Here is a 17,327-nt window from a genome sequence, read left to right as displayed (position 1 = left end):
GTGTGTGTAAAATTATTTCTGCTTTACTTTTTCCTTTCTTATTTCTGATTATAAACCTTTATTACACTTATAAAACACAACTGTATAGCATATATATTTTGAAAGTACAGGTTGTCCTGAAAAAAGAGACATAAAACTTGATTGTGGGATGCAGGGAGAGCTGTTAACAGCAATAATAAAACATTTATGCCAGGCGAGTGAACTGTCCAAAAAATGCCCTCGGACCCTAGAGGGTTAACCACTGAATCTGAAACATGACGGTAGATGCGTGAAATGATATGGAATAAGTCTCTTTGCCAAAGGGTATTCCATATGATGTCAGTGACCCTATGACCTTGGCGGAGGTTTGCGCTCTGCGAGTGCTTCTAGTTCATGTTATTTTTGTTAAAACCTTGAATTAAAGCTGTAAGTGTACACAACAAACACGTTGATTCATCTTGATTTCAGCTCCATTGTGGTGGCGTAAAGGTGACATTGTCACTGTCCAACTACTTATGGACTTGACTGTATATGTTCATAATCTAAAATGTTATTGGAAATAAACTGGGAGCCTCTTCCTTCTCTTTTCCCCATGTGTCCATTTCCTTCATCTCCCACTCATCCCCTCTGTCTCACAGAAGACTGGCATCTGTACTGTGTGCGTGGGGAGGCGGAGGTGGAGGGCCACCTGCTGGAGGTTGCCCTTCATTGCAGCAGCCTGCGGTCGAGGGTCTCGATGGTGTTGCTGAGTGTCACCAGAGCCCTAGTCTACCTGTGGCATGGCTGCAAGTCACAGAACCACACACAAGAGGTGGGACGCATCACCGCCAACATGATCAAAGAAAAGTAAGTGGTATCGTCATTCTAACCCCAGGAAAGTAATCTGTAGGTATTCTTGAAAATTTTACCCTTATCAATACACCTGGGGTCCAACCAGAGGCCAGAGTATCAGTTTATATATTTTCTGAACTGTGAATATTATTCAGCTGAAAATATATGTAACTGTCACCTATATAGTCACTTATTTTGATTCATTAAATACTGTGGGCTCCATAATATTTTTTTTTCTTGCTTCGACCCCAGTTTCATATAATTAATTGTACAAGCTAAAGCTTAATGGTGCCCCAACCCATCCTAAACAACATATCAAAAGTCCTGATGAATCCTCCTGGTGCTCACCTAGAAATTCAAGACGGGTGATTTTTGTAAGCTTTAGTTAGTATAACGTTATACTGTATAGCATGAAAATAGCAAAATGTCAATGCTTTTGACCTACCTCTAAAAATTTATTTATACAAACCAAATTTTACACAGCATGTTTTCTCATCAATTGGAATCTATTCAGGGTATTAAATTAGGATTAAATTCCAAAACTTTCCAAAATAAGGACCACCCTAATAATGCACGTGTATAGATAAGTGCATGGCACTGTGGTCAGCAAGCAGTTAATACCAATAATAACATTTTGTATGTAAGCGCAATAACAACAACATAAGAATCATGCAAACAAAATCCCAAGCAGAGGGACATCTTTCTTCTCAAACACACCTGTTCAAGAACAACACATAACTTGCAGATTATTTAGCTGACTAATCCTTAACTACAACAGAATATGTCTCTGTCTGTGACTCACAGCTCACGCTCTCTCCCTGTCAGTCTGTTGTGGACTGTCAATATTCCTTATTTCCTGACTTTTCAGTTTCTCTGTGGGTTGCAACGGGAGTGGGAGTGGGATTAAATTAGATCTGAAAGTTCAGTTCAGCTCAAGCAATTAATTAGCTGATTCTGACCTTCAGTCTGGACTGACCACAGCAGCCTGGGGTCTTCTGCCTTCGCTGGCCTCATTCCTGTAACCCAGAATGTTGAGGGTCGTGGCCAGCTTTAATCCATAATGAAACAAAAGGCAAAGGCTCAAATTGGTTTTGGTGGTGGTGGTGGGGGCTGGGGGAGTCCATTAAAGTCTGTGAGCAGAAATGGGGAGAGGTTTTATTCATGTAACTTGTTGCAATACTTTTTGTCAGTAACATTCATAGCAGAAAATCCTCTCAACTGAGTTACACAAGATCAATGCTGTATCCTAGGGGTCTGTAACCACCCTCGGAAAGTAATTTGACATTCCACTTTTAACACAGGCTTGAGCTTTATTTGATCATACATTTTACACAGACTAAGAGTATGATACAAGCATTGTTTAGTCATCAGCTAGGATGTTAGTCATGGACAGCTTCATTTTATGCTGCCTGACAAACGTGATCAGTTGGACCATTCTTCGAGCAAATTTTATTACACTGATAAGTTTGAATTGGAGGAATTAACAGCAAACAAGCTCGAAGTGGACATACCAAATAGACTAATAAGATGAATACACAGCTCCAAACAGCCATACAATAAACAAATTATTAACCTCACTTACTCAGTTAATAATCCTTTATTATTATTATTATTATTATATTTTACTTCTATTTTATTTGATTTTTAAATGGGCCACAATGGAAACAAGAGCAATCACGTATTTCTGGCATCCACCAATGCAAATCTGGATCAACTTCAAAATTCAGTGGAGTCTTCCATGCCCTAATATGTATCTGTGGTGCAAATTTGGTGAGAATCCGAGAAGTAGTTTTAAAATAATCCTTCAAAGCCTCAATAAAGGGAAATCTTGATCCAGAATATGGATTCACATTACCTCCAAAATTCAGTGGAGTCTTCCATGCCCTAATATCTATCTGTGGTGCAAATTTGGTGTGAATCTGTGAAGTAGTTTTAAAGTAATCCTTCAAAGCCAATATAAAGTGAAACTTGATACAGAATCTGGATCACCTCCAAAATTGAATGGAGTCTTCCTTGGTTTAATGTCTGTCTGTGGTGAAAATTCCCTCAAAATCTGTGCAGTAGTTTTGACGTAATCTTGCTAACAGTCAGACAAACAGACAGACTGACAAATAAATGAATAAAAGCCTATTATTTTGTTACGCCCTTGTTAGACATAATTAGTGTTTTAATTTTCTTGTATCATCCATGTATTTTTAACGCATTTACAATTATATTATGTACTTACTAAATAAAATCATGCACTCACACTTTTAATATGTAGATGATTTACTACCCCCTACTGGATTTGTGTGTGAGTCCAAAGTGTAAAAATCTGTGCCCAGTGTTGTTAACTAATATATGTAGCTACTCCAAAAATATTAGTCCTATCAACACCTTGGCTGGCGACAAGCAGCTGGCTTAGAACTGGTGCGGACCAGGGGAATCCAACTGTTTAATTAAAACAAAGCACCCTGGTGCTGTTCATCTTTGACCCAACCAGCAAATGTCAGCTCTCCCCAGTTTGTGCGGGGAGAGCTGAGAGGTTTTAGCCATGCTAATGCGCCCCTGAAGCATTTACTCAAAAAAAAAAAAAAGTCTGAAGGACCTAATGACATGGTGAGATGCTGAAGAGCTTTTCTTGTTCATGTCCGTGACATGTACTGTACATATTAATATAGATATCTGCAAGAATGCCCAAAGGAAAAACATTAAGATACTCTGGTGGGGTCCACGTGGAACCCATGTGGACATATTAGTACATTTCACAACATGTACTAATGAGGTTTAAGGAACACTGTGGTGGCCAAGCCGTCAATGCGCTTGTTTCCAGAGGCTTCCTGGTTTAAGACCACCCCTACCAATTCTCTGTGTAATGTGGAGTTGCATAAGGAAGGATATCTTTCATAAAACCTGTGCCAAATCAACATGCAGATCCATATGAGATCTGGTGTGGTGACCATGAGTGGAAAAAGGGAGAAGTGAAAGAGCTTTGTTTCTGGTGAGGGAAGTAAAATTTTAACTGTAAACTTGTAACTGATGTTGAATGATGACTTTGTAAAAGTCGTTATTGTCAGTCACTGTGTCTGTGTGTGCGCGTCTCTGCAGCTGTCCTCTGGAAACAGGCCTCCACAGCAGCTGCAGAGTCACTATCTGGGAATGCAATGAGGGAGCAGAGCCCAAAGGATTCTGGGAAGCTTTCGGGAAACGAGACAGGAAAGCGTATGACTGCATGCTGCAAGGTGAGTAAACCACAGAGCACAGACCCTCATATCTTCTGTACTGCACACAGTCACAGAATGTGGACAGGATTTTATATTATGTGACTGGCCATACCTTTGACCCTCAGATATAGGGAGGTTTAACTTCACACCACGCCTGTATCAGCTCTGCCGATGTTCAGGAGAATTTATAGCTGTGGAGTTTCTCTACCCAGCCAGAAACCCAAAGCTTGTCAACTCGATGCCTTTCCTACAGGAAGACCTCCACACAGCATCGCAGCCAGGTATACACACATACAAACATTTATCTATGTACATAGGTGTGTTTTAGAGATGATTTATCACAAACTACACTCATAAACACAAGTTTTATTGTGAGAGAGAATGTGGGGTCGCAATAAGCACAGTTGCGGAAGACAGTGGTGGGCACAGTTCTGCTAATTAGCAAAGCTAACTTTTTTGTACAGAGAAGAACAGAAGGAGTTGCATTGTGTGTTTGTGGATTTAGACAAAGCTTATGAGAGGGTGCCAAGAGAAGAGTTGTGGTATTGTATGAAGAAGTCTGAAGTACAGAGAAGTATGTGAGGGTAGTGCAGGACATGTACATATAGTGTTCAGATTCAAGGTAGAGGTGGGATTACACCAAGGATCGGCACTGACTCCTTTTGTGTTTGCAATGGTGATGAACAGGTTGACGGATGAGACCAAACGGGAGTGTCCGTGGGCTATGATGTTTGCAGATGACATTGTGATCTGTAGTGAGAGTAGAGAGCAAGTTCATTCTAGCCTGGACATGTGGAGATACGCTCTGGAGAGCAGGGGAATGAAATTCATTCAAAGCAAGACGGAGACATGTGTATGAATGAGAGGGAGCCCAGTGCAATAGTGCAGTTACAAGGAGTAGAAGTGGTGAAAGTAAATAAGTTTAAATACTTGGACCAACTGTCCAAAGTAATGGAGAGTGTAGTAGAGAGGTGAAGAAGAGAGTGCAAGCAGAGTGGAGTGGGTGGAGAAAGGTGGCAGGAGTGATATGCGGCTGAAGAATATCTGCAAAAGTGAAGGGGAAAGTTTACAAGACAGTAGTGAGACCAGCTATGTTGTGCGGCTTAGAGACGGTGGCATGAACAAAGACAGGAGGCAGAGCTGGAGGTGGCAGAACTGATGATGTTGAGATTCTCTTTGGGAGTGATGAGAATGGACAAGATTAGAAATGAACATATCAGAGAGACACCTCAGATGGGATAGTTTAGAGACAAAGACAGAGAGGTGAGACTGAGATGGTTTGGACCCAAGGTACATATGGAGAAGGATGCTGAGGATGGAGCTACCAGGTAGGAAGAGAAGAGGGAGGCCAAACAGGAGGTTTATGGAAGTGCTGAGGGAGGAAATGCAGGTGGTTGGTGTGACAGAGGAAGATACAGAGGACAGAGTGAGATGGAAATGACTGATCTACTGAGGCGACCCATAAACAGCTGAAAGAAGATTTAACCACCGGACACCTTATTGACATTCAGGACCATGGGCTAAATTTCCTCATTTTCATTGTTCTTCAAGTTCTTTTTAAGAATGGAAACCAAAGTTATGTTTGTCTCCATTTTCTGTATCTTAAGTGCAGTTCCATATCAGTGAGCCTGGTTTCTCTTTCCAACAAAGCTTTGTTCCTGGTCGACAACCACCATGAGGTGTACCTGTGGCAGGGCTGGTGGCCTCAGGACAGTAATAAGACCAGTTCAGCCCAGATTGCCTGGGACTCAGACAGAAAGTGTGCCATGGAGACTGCACTGCAGTACAGCACAGGTATTCATCATTTTTTTCATTTAACCATATTCTGTTCCAGTGGACCACAAACTCACACTTTCTAAGATCATCACATCCACCAACCCATCAAACTCTCTCAATCATCTTCAACCGCTTATTTGAGATCGGGTCATGGGCAACCTATCAACTCTCTTACAATATTTAAAATTACATTTTTGAGGCATCCCCTAGAGTCATTTAATGTTTTTAACTTTGGTCTTTCCTTGTGATAAAACCTTTTAAATATTTCCCACACTTTAACATCTTCTTACACCCCTGTCACACCATGAAGATTTAGCCAGCATATGATGACTGTATTAAAAACACTAGCATATGCTGGTGCATGTCAAATAAGTTATGGGTACGTGTTGTCTAAGTTAAGAGCATGTTGAAGCACACTGATATACGGCGAGTACATCGAAAAATTTTGGGCATGCACAATATATTTGATGCTGTCCATTGATTGGCTCAACAACTGAAAGTTGCAGTCCTCATGCGTACAATTCAGACTGTTACAAATATTAAAACCATTCACATACACAGTAAATATAAAGTCTTAATCTTATCTGTTGTATTGTTTCATCGTTTCATCATCACAGCCTGATGAAAACTTATTCACATAAAGGGTCCTGATTTTGGAAAACGACATCTGGAAATACTTTAATTCCTTGCCGTTGCTGAAGAAATGTAACGTTTTAAAATAAGTCCCTCTGTGTTTGTCTCTCAGGCTGAACCAGAAAACACCAGCACTTTGTGCCACAACAAGAAAATTAACTTATTTTAAATGTTGAAAGTCACAGCGCCTCATTCATTCACATCAGCGTTTATCACAGCGATTCTTCAGCATTCTGCACGTGATGAAAATAAATCCCATGAACCACCAAGATAAAAATAAAACAAAATAAAATTTAAAAAATGTTAAATTTCTCTGTGTGGAGGGAAGAGGCTGCATGACAGTGTACGTGTGCACGACGGTGGTGGGCACATCTAACCAAAAAGTTACAGATTGCAGCTCACAGCGATTCCCAGTTTTGACTCCATGTCGAGTGAAGAAGCTGCAGACACGCGTGTGTTCGGCAATATAATGTGCAGCTCTGACATGAACCACTTGGTGGAAATGGGGCTGTCAGTCGCCTGTACAAATCCATAAATAAATCCAAAAATTAATGGGACTATTAAGATAATCATTCCTCTGCTGATGCCACTTCCTCCTTCTTCTCCAATGTCGGGACTCACCTGGTTTTTAGTGGCACGCAGTTCAAAATCCGAATATTTATCTCTTCAGTAACTGCGCACCAGGAAAGGATAAATTTCAAACCGTTGTTTAATTTAATTAGTGTTAAATATAAACAAACAAACATATCATGTCACCTGTACTTTAAACTGTATTGTGCTGGTGCATGGAGGCAAAATGACAAAAATTGTTGCGTTGTCCAGTTACTTATGGCCCTGACTGTAAAAGAAGGACTCGGCTCTTCAGTTGAACTTATTTCACTCTGTTGCTGACATTGTTCTTTGTCATCATAATAAAACTGTCTCACTGTTTGCCTCAGACACTGATGTATTTTCCCCATACTCAAGCATAATTTCTTTTTCCTTGTTACAGAAAAGAATGAGAAAAATCCACCTAAAGCATATTTAATCCATGCTGGTCTGGAGCCTCTGACCTTCACTAACATGTTTCCCAGCTGGGAGCACAGAGAGGACATCGCTGAGATCACTGAGAGGGTGTGTGATCAAAAGCACTCATGCTCCCACCATCAGTGCTTGTTTATAACTCTTTGTGAGCTCAAATTATTGTGGTGCTAAACAGCACATTCTTAGATATATTTGTGTGCTTAACTATTGTTTTATTTTGTTTTCTTTATTTGTTTTGGTATTAAGTATTTATTTTACTTAAGGATTGTTTCCTTATTTACACTCAACAAAAATATAAATGCAACACTTTTGGTTTTGCTCCCATTTTGTATGAGATGAACTCAAAGATCTAAAACTTTTTCCACATACACAATATCACCATTTCCCTCAAATATTGTTCACAAACCAGTCTAAATCTGTGATAGTGAGCACTTCTCCTTTGCTGAGATAATCCATCCCACCTCACAGGTGTGCCATATCAAGATGCTGATTAGACACCATGATTAGTGCACAGGTGTGCCTTAGACTGTCCACAATAAAAGACCACTCTGAAAGGTGCAGTTTTGTTTTATTGGGGGGGATACCAGTCAGTATCTGGTGTGACCACCATTTGCCTCATGCAGTGCAACACATCTCCTTCGCATAGAGTTGATCAGGTTGTCAATTGTGGCCTGTGGAATTTTTGGTTCACTCCTCTTCAATGGCTGTGCAAAGTTGCTGGATATTGGCAGGAACTGGTACACGCTGTCGTATACGCCGGTCCAGAGCATCCCAAACATGCTCAATGGGTGACATGTCAGGTGAGTATGCCGGCCATGCAAGAACTGGGACATTTTCAGCTTCCAAGAATTGTGTACAGATCCTTGCAACATGGGGCCGTCCATTATCCTGCTGCAACATGAGGTGATGTTCTTGGATATGTGGCACAACAATGGGCCTCAGGATCTCATCACGGTATCTCTGTGCATTCAAAATGCCATCAATAAAATGCACCTGTGTTCTTTGTCCATAACAAATGCCTGCCCATACCATAACCCCACCGCCACCATGGGCCACTCGATCCACAACATTGACATCAGAAAACTGCTCACCCACACGACGCCACACACGCTGTCTGCCATCTGCCCTGAACAGTGTGAACCGGGATTCAGCCATGAAGAGAACACCTCTCCAATGTGCCAAACGCCAGCGAATGTGAGCATTTGCCCACTCAAGTCGGTTACAACGACGAACTGGAGTCAGGTCGAGACCCTGATGAGGACGACGAGCATGCAGATGAGCTTCCCTGAGACGGTTTCTGACAGTTTGTGCAGAACTTCTTTGGTTATGCAAACCGATTGTTTCAGCAGCTGTCCGAGTGGCTGGTCTGAGACGATCTTGGAGGTGAACATGCTGGATGTGGAGGTCCTGGGCTGGTGTGGTTACACGTGGTCTGCGGTTGTGAGGCTGGTTGGATGTACTGCCAAATTCTCTGAAACGCCTTTGGAGACGGCTTATGGTAGAGAAATGAACATTCAATACACGAGCAACAGCTCTGGTTGACATTCCTGCTGTCAGCATGCCAATTGCACGCTCCCTCAAATCTTGCGACATCTGTGGCATTGTGCTGTGTGATAAAACTGCACCTTTCAGAGTGGCCTTTTATTGTGGGCAGTCTAAGGCACACCTGTGCACTAATCATTGTGTCTAATCAGCATCTTGATATGGCACACCTGTGAGGTGGGATGGATTATCTCAGCAAAGGAGAAGTGCTCACTATCACAGATTTAGACTGGTTTGTGAACAATATTTGAGGGAAATGGTGATATTGTGTATGTGGAAAAAGTTTTAGATCTTTGAGTTCATCTCATACAAAATGGGAGCAAAACCAAAAGTGTTGCGTTTATATTTTTGTTGAGTATACTTTCAGTCTTTTATTTGTTGGAATGTGCATGTTGGACTGGATTGAACCGGTTTTACCACTCAGAACAAAGAGATTCAGGTTACATTATAAATCATATGTGCCGTTATCTCGCAGGTCATGGGCGGGGGGTGGGACCTCCCTCAAATGCCCACGGGGACCAATAATGGAAGGATTTTGCGAACTAAGGTCCGCCTTTGTCACGCCAATGTTTTGCTTTATAAAAAATTTTCTTCAGAATCCGGTTTTTCACCATGATTTTGAAAAAATTTAAAAGTGTGAAATAGTTCAAGTTTGCACTTTGTGAGGGACAGCATTACAGTAAGAGCCGGGGGAAAGTAACAAGATATTTAAATCATTTTGTCAGTCATGGTCTAAATTAAAATCCTTTTTTCTTCTTCTGTTAAAGGATTGTACTGTACAAAATTATTTCATTACAATGGCACTTGTCAGTGGGTGGGATATATTTGGCAGCAGGTTACTATTTTGTCCTTGAATTTGATGTGTTGGAAGGAGGAACAATGAGGATGCATAATGCTACATTTACATACAACCCCAATTCCAATGAAGCTGGGACGTTGTGTAAAATGTAAATAAAAACAGAATACAATGATATGCAAATTCTCTTCAACCTATATTCAATTGAATACATCACAAAGACAAGATATTTAATGTTCAAACTGATAAAATTTTTTGTTTTTGTGCAAATATTTGCTCATATTAAAATGGATGCCTCCAACACATTTCAAAAAAGCTGGGACAGTGGCAACAAAAGACTGGGAAAGTTGATGAATGCTCAAAGAACACCTGTTTGGAACATTCCACAGGTGAACAGATTAATTACAAACAGGTGAGTGTCATGATTGGGTATAAAAAGAGTATCCCCAAAAGGCTCAGCTGTTCACAAGCAAAGAAAGTGAAAGCCATACACGCCTTCTCTGGGCTCGAGCTTATTTGAAATGGACAGATGCAAATTGGAAAAGTGTGCTGTGGTCTGATGAGTACACATTTCAAACTGTTTTTGGAAATCATGGACGCCGTGTCCTCCGAACAAAAGAGGAAAAAGATCATCTAGATTGTTACCAGTGCAGAAGTTCAAAAGCCAACTTCATTGGAATTAGGGATGTATAATGACGACAAGTCATGAATGCCGCAAAGTATACATTGTTGGCTGTTGATCACAAATGTGATGATTTGGGGCAGAGGCATCAGGTGTCCTCAGGAACTGTTGCAACCTGTTACCACACGTTACGATTAATGGCACGTATCACTGGTGAATTATGACAAACCATTACACATGGTCAATAATGTTCCACGCTATTGCACGCAACAGCGCATTCTTATGCTCTGTCACAAATCTGCCAGGAACAGCCCAGTCTCATGTTTTTTTTTTTGTTTTGTTTTTTAGCGTGCCGTCACGAAATGAGTCAAATTTTCGTGAAGGGGTTTTTTTTTTTTTGACTCACTATTACTAACCCTACTCCTACCCCTAACCTTAACCATAACCTAATCCTACTCCTTCCCCCCACCCTAACCATAACCACCCCGACCCCCCATTTCACTTTTAATTTTGTGCAGCCATCACAGAATGAATTAGAATGAAATTGTGCTGCCATGACAAAAATGAGGCGCTTTTCGTCACAATATTACGAACCAATAGATTAAGGTATATTTCATGCTGCTGAATCATAACTTGCCGTGAGACTGGGTTGGTCAGGAATGTTGTGAATCAGGCAAATTGTCTCCACACACCCAAAATTCATTCTGTTAGCTGCTGAACAGTTTATATCGCTCCAGATTGCTCCTCAACATCCTGATGAATCCACAGCAGAAGAAGAACTTTGTGCTTAGTTGGGCTCTATGCCAGTTTCCATGTCAATTCGTAACAATGTGTGAAAGTTTGGGCTCCAAGAACCATGACAGGAACCACTATGAACACTGTCACGCTCTATTAAGGATCAATGCTAATCAAGATGTATCAACATGCTCAGTTGCAAACTCCACAGCATGAGGCAAAATAAAGGTGGTGCGTGACATTCGTGGAAGATTTTTTTTGACAGTCAAAAACATGCTCCACGAATATCACAAATATCACGCACCTGCACGCACTGTTAAGAAACCTATTCAGAAGTGTTAAGTCACGTTAAGAATGTTAGGAATTACCACAAATAACAGAAAAATGACATTTGTAACATGACCTGCCTATGTGTAAATGCAGCATTAAGATTTGGGAGACTTTGACAGGGGCCACATTGTGATGGTTTACAATTGGACAAGAGCAACTTCTAAACTGCAACTCTCATAGGTTGCTTCTCCTCTGTAGTGATGAGTACCTCCCAAAAGTGGTCCAAGAAAGGAAACCATTTCAGCCATGGTCACTGATGTGCATGGGGAGTGAAGACTGACCCATGTGGTCTGATCTAACAGAAATACCTGCTTCTAATATTTTATTGTCAGATACCATAGTGCATTAATGTCAGATACCACAGCACACCTTCAGAGGTCTTATGGAGTCCATGCCTTGATGGATCAGGGCTGTTTTGGTGGCAAAAAGAGGACCTACACAATATTAGGCTGGCCGTTACAATGGTATGGCTGATCGGTGTAGTTTGCTTGTGTGTGTTGTCTCAGGAAGCTGAGGTATGTGACCACATTATTCTGGTGGAGGATGTGTTGGCCCGGCTGTGTAAAACCATGTCCTGTCTAGCAGATCTGGTAGCCTCTTCACCGGTCTGATGAAGACTTGCAGGTACAATTAAATACAGATACATTTTTTTCCCCACATTCAAGATATTTTAGAATGTCAGTCAATTACAGCATTTTTTGGCATTTGGATTTCTGCAAATAAAAATTAATAAAATAAAACCTTTGAACAGTGACAGGAAAGATGATGTGAAATTCCATCTTTATATTTCAGCATTACTTGTCAGCATTTCCACTGATGTTTGGAGTATCTTACACATCTATAAATAGACATTTACTAACTAACTAAATAACTGTATCTTCAATCTCATGCAGTATAAATCTTATGATTCCTGTTCAAAAAAGTGCTGGGTCCTCACTTCCTCGCAAAGCTGCTCAAACCAGCGTCATACTAAAGAAACCAAAAAAAAAAAAAGAATGACAGTGTACTTAAGGTACACATCCAAACTGCATGTAATTCGCTGAATTCCATGCAGGAAGGGAACACATTATGAGAAATACTGTTTGTTTGGGTTCCAAAGAGTACAAATTTTCACTTCAAACCATCGCTGCTGATTATTATTATTATTTTGATCATTCACGTTGAAACTAAACTGAACTAAATTTGATATTAATTAATTTAATCTGTAAAGATTTGTCCTTGTATGCTTGGTTTGCCAAACTGAACATCTGTGATCTCCCATCCCCCAGATGACACCTCATCAAGAACCCTTAATCATCAATAGCTGATATTGCCACATAGGCAAAGTATTACTTTGAGAAAACTTTGACAAGCACTACTACAGTACAGAATTACATTCACAATTGTGACTTGAAAGTTTTCTGTGCATTAAAGAAGTCTCATGTTGTCTTTTTTCCAGGAGTAGCATAGACTTCTCTGAACTGGGAAGTATCTGGTTTGGACCATCACACACTGAAATTGTGTTTTGTGATCAGGCAAACAAGTATTCTGTTTTGGAAGAATTTGATGCAGTGTGGTCAAGGCCAAAGATGAAATGGACTGTGCAGAGTTATAATTATAATAATAAATATATTTATTCAGGATATCCTGGCTAGCCACAGTAAACAGTATTAAATACAGCACACTGAGTCGCTTTACAGCAGGGTCCTCACACATTCAAGCATTTGATTACCATTCATACGTCATTGGTCAAATTTAATACCATAGCACATTGTGACTAAAATTAAAATTGTTAAAGATCACAATAACAAGTCCAAAGTCAGGTTCTGTCATGGTATGGGGTTGTGTCAGTACCCGTTGAAAAGATAATTTATACTTCTGTGAATTCAGTATTTCAGAAAATACATTGAGATTTTAGGACAACATATGTTGCCTTTAAGACAACATCTTTGTCAGGACCATCCATGTATTTTTCAACAAGACAATACAAATGTGCTTGCAGGAAGAATGGGACATAACATCACCTGAAATGCTTTGTCACTTGATCCTCAATGGCAAAATTTCTTTTAAGTCCTTTTTTAATGTGTTGTCACTCTTAATTGAAGGGGAATGGGTGTATATTAGCAGTGACTTTATATTTGACCTTGGCCTTTAATCTATGACCTTGACATTAACTGCATTTATGAACTAAGTTTGATTGAAATTGCTCTTTGTGTTTTTTAAGATATCGATACAGACAGACAAATGAACAGACAGACATAAACAGACATACATGGTATTACAATGGCCTCTGCAGTTCGGCTAACCATTCAGTGTTAGAGAGCTCAACCCATATGAATCATATGGGTCAAGCTCATGGGCGCAGTTTGGTGGGGGATAGGGGGGAATGTCCCCCCCCCCCACCTTTTCAACCAGGGGGGACAGAATATGGTATGCCCCCCCCAACCTTCTGACATATATGTGTGTACTTGAAACATGCTATGCCAGTCTTATGTGCAAAACCATGTTAGAATAGTATCTTTGTTTCTGCAAGTTTGTATTTTTAGCAGCATTGACTTGTTTACAACACCAGTTTCTTGTTTGTCACATTCAGAATTTTCTGGGACTGCATTTGCCCAGATTTGAAACCAAAAATAGTTGCCTCTAGGGATTAGTGTCTACACATAAGTATCAATGGACCATATGCTAATTTACTAAATTCTGAAAGTTAGAAAAGGAAATCAGAAAAGTTATCTGGGACCTCAGAAAGCCCATCTGCAATTATTGCTTGATCTCCAAAATCAGTCTATACAAGCGAAATTATGTTCAGTATGAGTGTTGTCATTAGTGCCACTTCAAAAATTAAATTCATAAGTAATTTATCCTAAACTTATGATCTGTTGTTTTTTCAAACTTATGCAAAAACAAATCTTGAGAAAAAAAATACAATATGTGATAGATAATAATTATTAAGAGCCTGTTCTTTTATATTTATGAATACATTTTACCATATTGCAGTTGTTTTTTTAATGAAAACTCAACCTATCATTCTTTTTGAGTTCTACACATGTGGTGATACCTTATTTACACCAGGATGTTAATAAAATCAATGCTGGCTATTCTCAGAATAAAGTACTTATATCCACAGTTTAAAATTGTATAAGTTAAATGGTGTCCACTTTATGGTCTTCTCAAAACATTAAAATTACTGTTCTGGATGCTCAGAATGCATCTGAGCTTATGTAGAAACCATTGGCTTCTGGGGGCCTAAAGCGGCCGGGCCTCGCACTTTGTCCCCCCCAATTTGTAGTTCTAAATTGTGCCCTTGCATATGAAAGGGAGCTTTGAATAACAAAGCAACAAATGGCATCGTGTCTACAAGTTATGCTCGTCTGTGCATGTGGAAGACGAGCATGCAATCCTGGCACAAACTGAGTGAAACCAAGTATTGTACTGCTCTTTCACAGGTGAATGTTTCATTCCACAGAAATGGCCAGAGAGCACTATGGGGGTTTACCTGGCTGGAAGCAGGTGAACTTCAAGAAAGCCAAAAGAGTTTTCTCAGATAGTTGGCACCAAAGCGACGGCATCAGATGTGGAGAACAGTCACAACCAGTGCTCTAAACAAAGACTCAGGAATGGCCTCTACTGAGTAAATCCAACAATGGGAGGTTTATGGAAAAACAAGGACGAGGTGGCGTGTGAACGTGTTCAGTGCCCAAGAGGGGTTGAAGCTCCTTGTGGTTAGGTTTCACTTTTTAGTTTATTTTTATTATTTTATTTGCCTGTAAATCTGTCATCTACTGGAATGGGAGCAGGTCTGCCTACCTGTTTGTTATTACCCCCCCCCCCCACCACCCTGCCACACACAGACTCTCTGCTTGTGTTATTGCCCCAAGTGTGTAGGTTTATTCAGTGCAGTATTTTACATTTTTAGGACATGCATATCAGATTTTTTAAATGACTTATAGAATTTTAAATGAACTTAAAATATAAATTGTCATGTTGAGGTGTTTATGACATTGACAAATACAGCATCAGAGAAGTGGACATATTTCATGCTCCAGCTTGTTTTACAGTGAAAAGGAAGCAGCAGCACTGTGACAGTGGCCACGGCACATTTTTGTTCTTCCAAGTCTGGGTTGAACTTTATTCATGGAAATTCTTAACAGTTATAACTAAAAGCAATAATAAAAAATAATCACAATGATGAGGAAACCTTGACTTGTCTACCTTATGTGCTCTCATCAGTCCTTTGAGGACAAAGTTTTTTCTTCCACCACCAATCCCAACCTGTCAAACAGTACACCTGTGGAAACCTTTCCAAACTGCTTCCACAGTGCTGGTACAAGCTTATTCCGATGGAATGCTGAGGCCTTAAATCCTGTTTTGCTGCAGAACCTTATCACCTTCACTATTTGCCTTTTACAACTAATGCAGATTCTTTTTGGATGCATCTACCATAATTTCCGGACTATAGAGCGCACCTGAATATTATCTGCACCCGCCAATTTTAAAAAGAAAAATGAAACTGTACATAAATAGGCCGCACTTGTCTATAAGCCGCGGGTCTCCACGTTGTAACATGAGATATTTGCACAGAAAGATGTTAGACAAAGATTATTCAACTTTTAATTAAATACGTACCGTAAATGCTTTTTTTCCCTGAAGCGTTACATGTAAATATTAAAGCACACGTCATCCAGCACACGTGCACGGGGTGTCTCTGCTCCACACGGACAACTGAGTAATTTTAACTTTTTCTTGAGATTTCATCGCGTGCAGCCAGGATCACATGGAGTCGTTAATGATGCTCTGACTTTTTTGACTTGTTGCACCAAGACAGAGAACCGGTGTGGAAGGGTGGGAAGGCTCCGTTCCTGATCTGACGGTGCAACTCTTGCGTCAGAGAGGGACTTTTCTTCATTAAAACAAACAGGTAAGACCTTATATTTACACTGTGTGTGAATTTACACCGCATGAGGAGCGCAGCTTTCAGGAAATCACTTAACAGCATCAATTGATGTATTTGGACTTATGAAAAAGCCTGTAAAAATTCATAAATTAGCCACATCACTGTAAAAGCTGCGGTGTTAAAAGCGTGTGAAAAAAGTAGTGGCTAATAGTCCGGAAATTACGGTAGCTTTGTCCTTTAAAGTGCAGAAATAGAAGAAATAAAGATGAACAGGTGTGATTTAGGTGAAAGATGGTTTTATTTTACAATGTATTATAGTGTCTTGCTTCTGTGTACAGTTTGTATACTGATACCATTCTACATTATTCAAGATTGTGAAAATGTGAAGTGCTACAGAAATAAACCTGAAAGTTGTGCATCAGAAAATGCTTCTTACATGTGATCTTAACTCATTTAATTTACGTACTGAATGTAGCACAGTAGTACAGTAAACCTAGGGTATCTCCACCTGCAGCTGTCATCTATTGGAGCTGGCTCTCTGTCCATATCGTGTTTGGGAATATGTGATGATGCTAAATGTTGCCAAATCCACTACACTATGGAATCACACTGGATCATGATTGGGAACCTCCAGGTAAACCATCAGTTATCCCTACCTCCCAAAAGCACCAGCAGCCAGGTGATACATGATATCCATTGGCCTGTGCAATGTCATATTTGACATTCCTCACATTGCAAATCATCTGTGTCTCCTTAAGTGACGCTTATTTGACACAAGTCACTGCAGTGATTTAGAAGTTGAGACCAGTTGTTGGTTTTCTGTCACCAGTTCAGGTACAAGTCTTTTAACCATACAGTAAGACTGGAAGCACAGAGATCTTGAAAACCAACTCCAAACTCCCTGTCCAGTGACTACAACACTCAATAAGCACTTTCTTGGTGTCTGTGTCATAACCTGAGGACATGAATGTCATTGCCCAAGGT

General features: G+C 40.2%; 1 protein-coding gene across 2 annotated transcripts in view; it reads left to right on the top strand.

Moving 5' to 3' along the window:
- The window catches only part of svila (supervillin a), a 227,408-nt gene extending 210,644 nt beyond the window's left edge, over window positions 1-16,764 (top strand). For both annotated transcript variants that reach the window (XM_034172410.1, XM_034172402.1), the window contains exons 30-36: window positions 618-825; window positions 3,898-4,031; window positions 4,139-4,294; window positions 5,664-5,807; window positions 7,414-7,535; window positions 11,977-12,094; window positions 14,896-16,764. In XM_034172410.1, the coding sequence (XP_034028301.1) occupies window positions 618-825; window positions 3,898-4,031; window positions 4,139-4,294; window positions 5,664-5,807; window positions 7,414-7,535; window positions 11,977-12,081 (869 nt within the window). In that variant the 3' untranslated portion in view covers window positions 12,082-12,094; window positions 14,896-16,764. The remainder of the gene's footprint in view (window positions 1-617; window positions 826-3,897; window positions 4,032-4,138; window positions 4,295-5,663; window positions 5,808-7,413; window positions 7,536-11,976; window positions 12,095-14,895) is intronic.
- Window positions 16,765-17,327: the final 563 nt, after the last annotated feature.

This window comes from Thalassophryne amazonica, chromosome 1 (genome assembly GCF_902500255.1).
Source record: "Thalassophryne amazonica chromosome 1, fThaAma1.1, whole genome shotgun sequence".
NCBI classification, from domain to species: domain Eukaryota; kingdom Metazoa; phylum Chordata; class Actinopteri; order Batrachoidiformes; family Batrachoididae; genus Thalassophryne; species Thalassophryne amazonica.
This window is presented reverse-complemented; position numbering and strand designations above follow the sequence as displayed.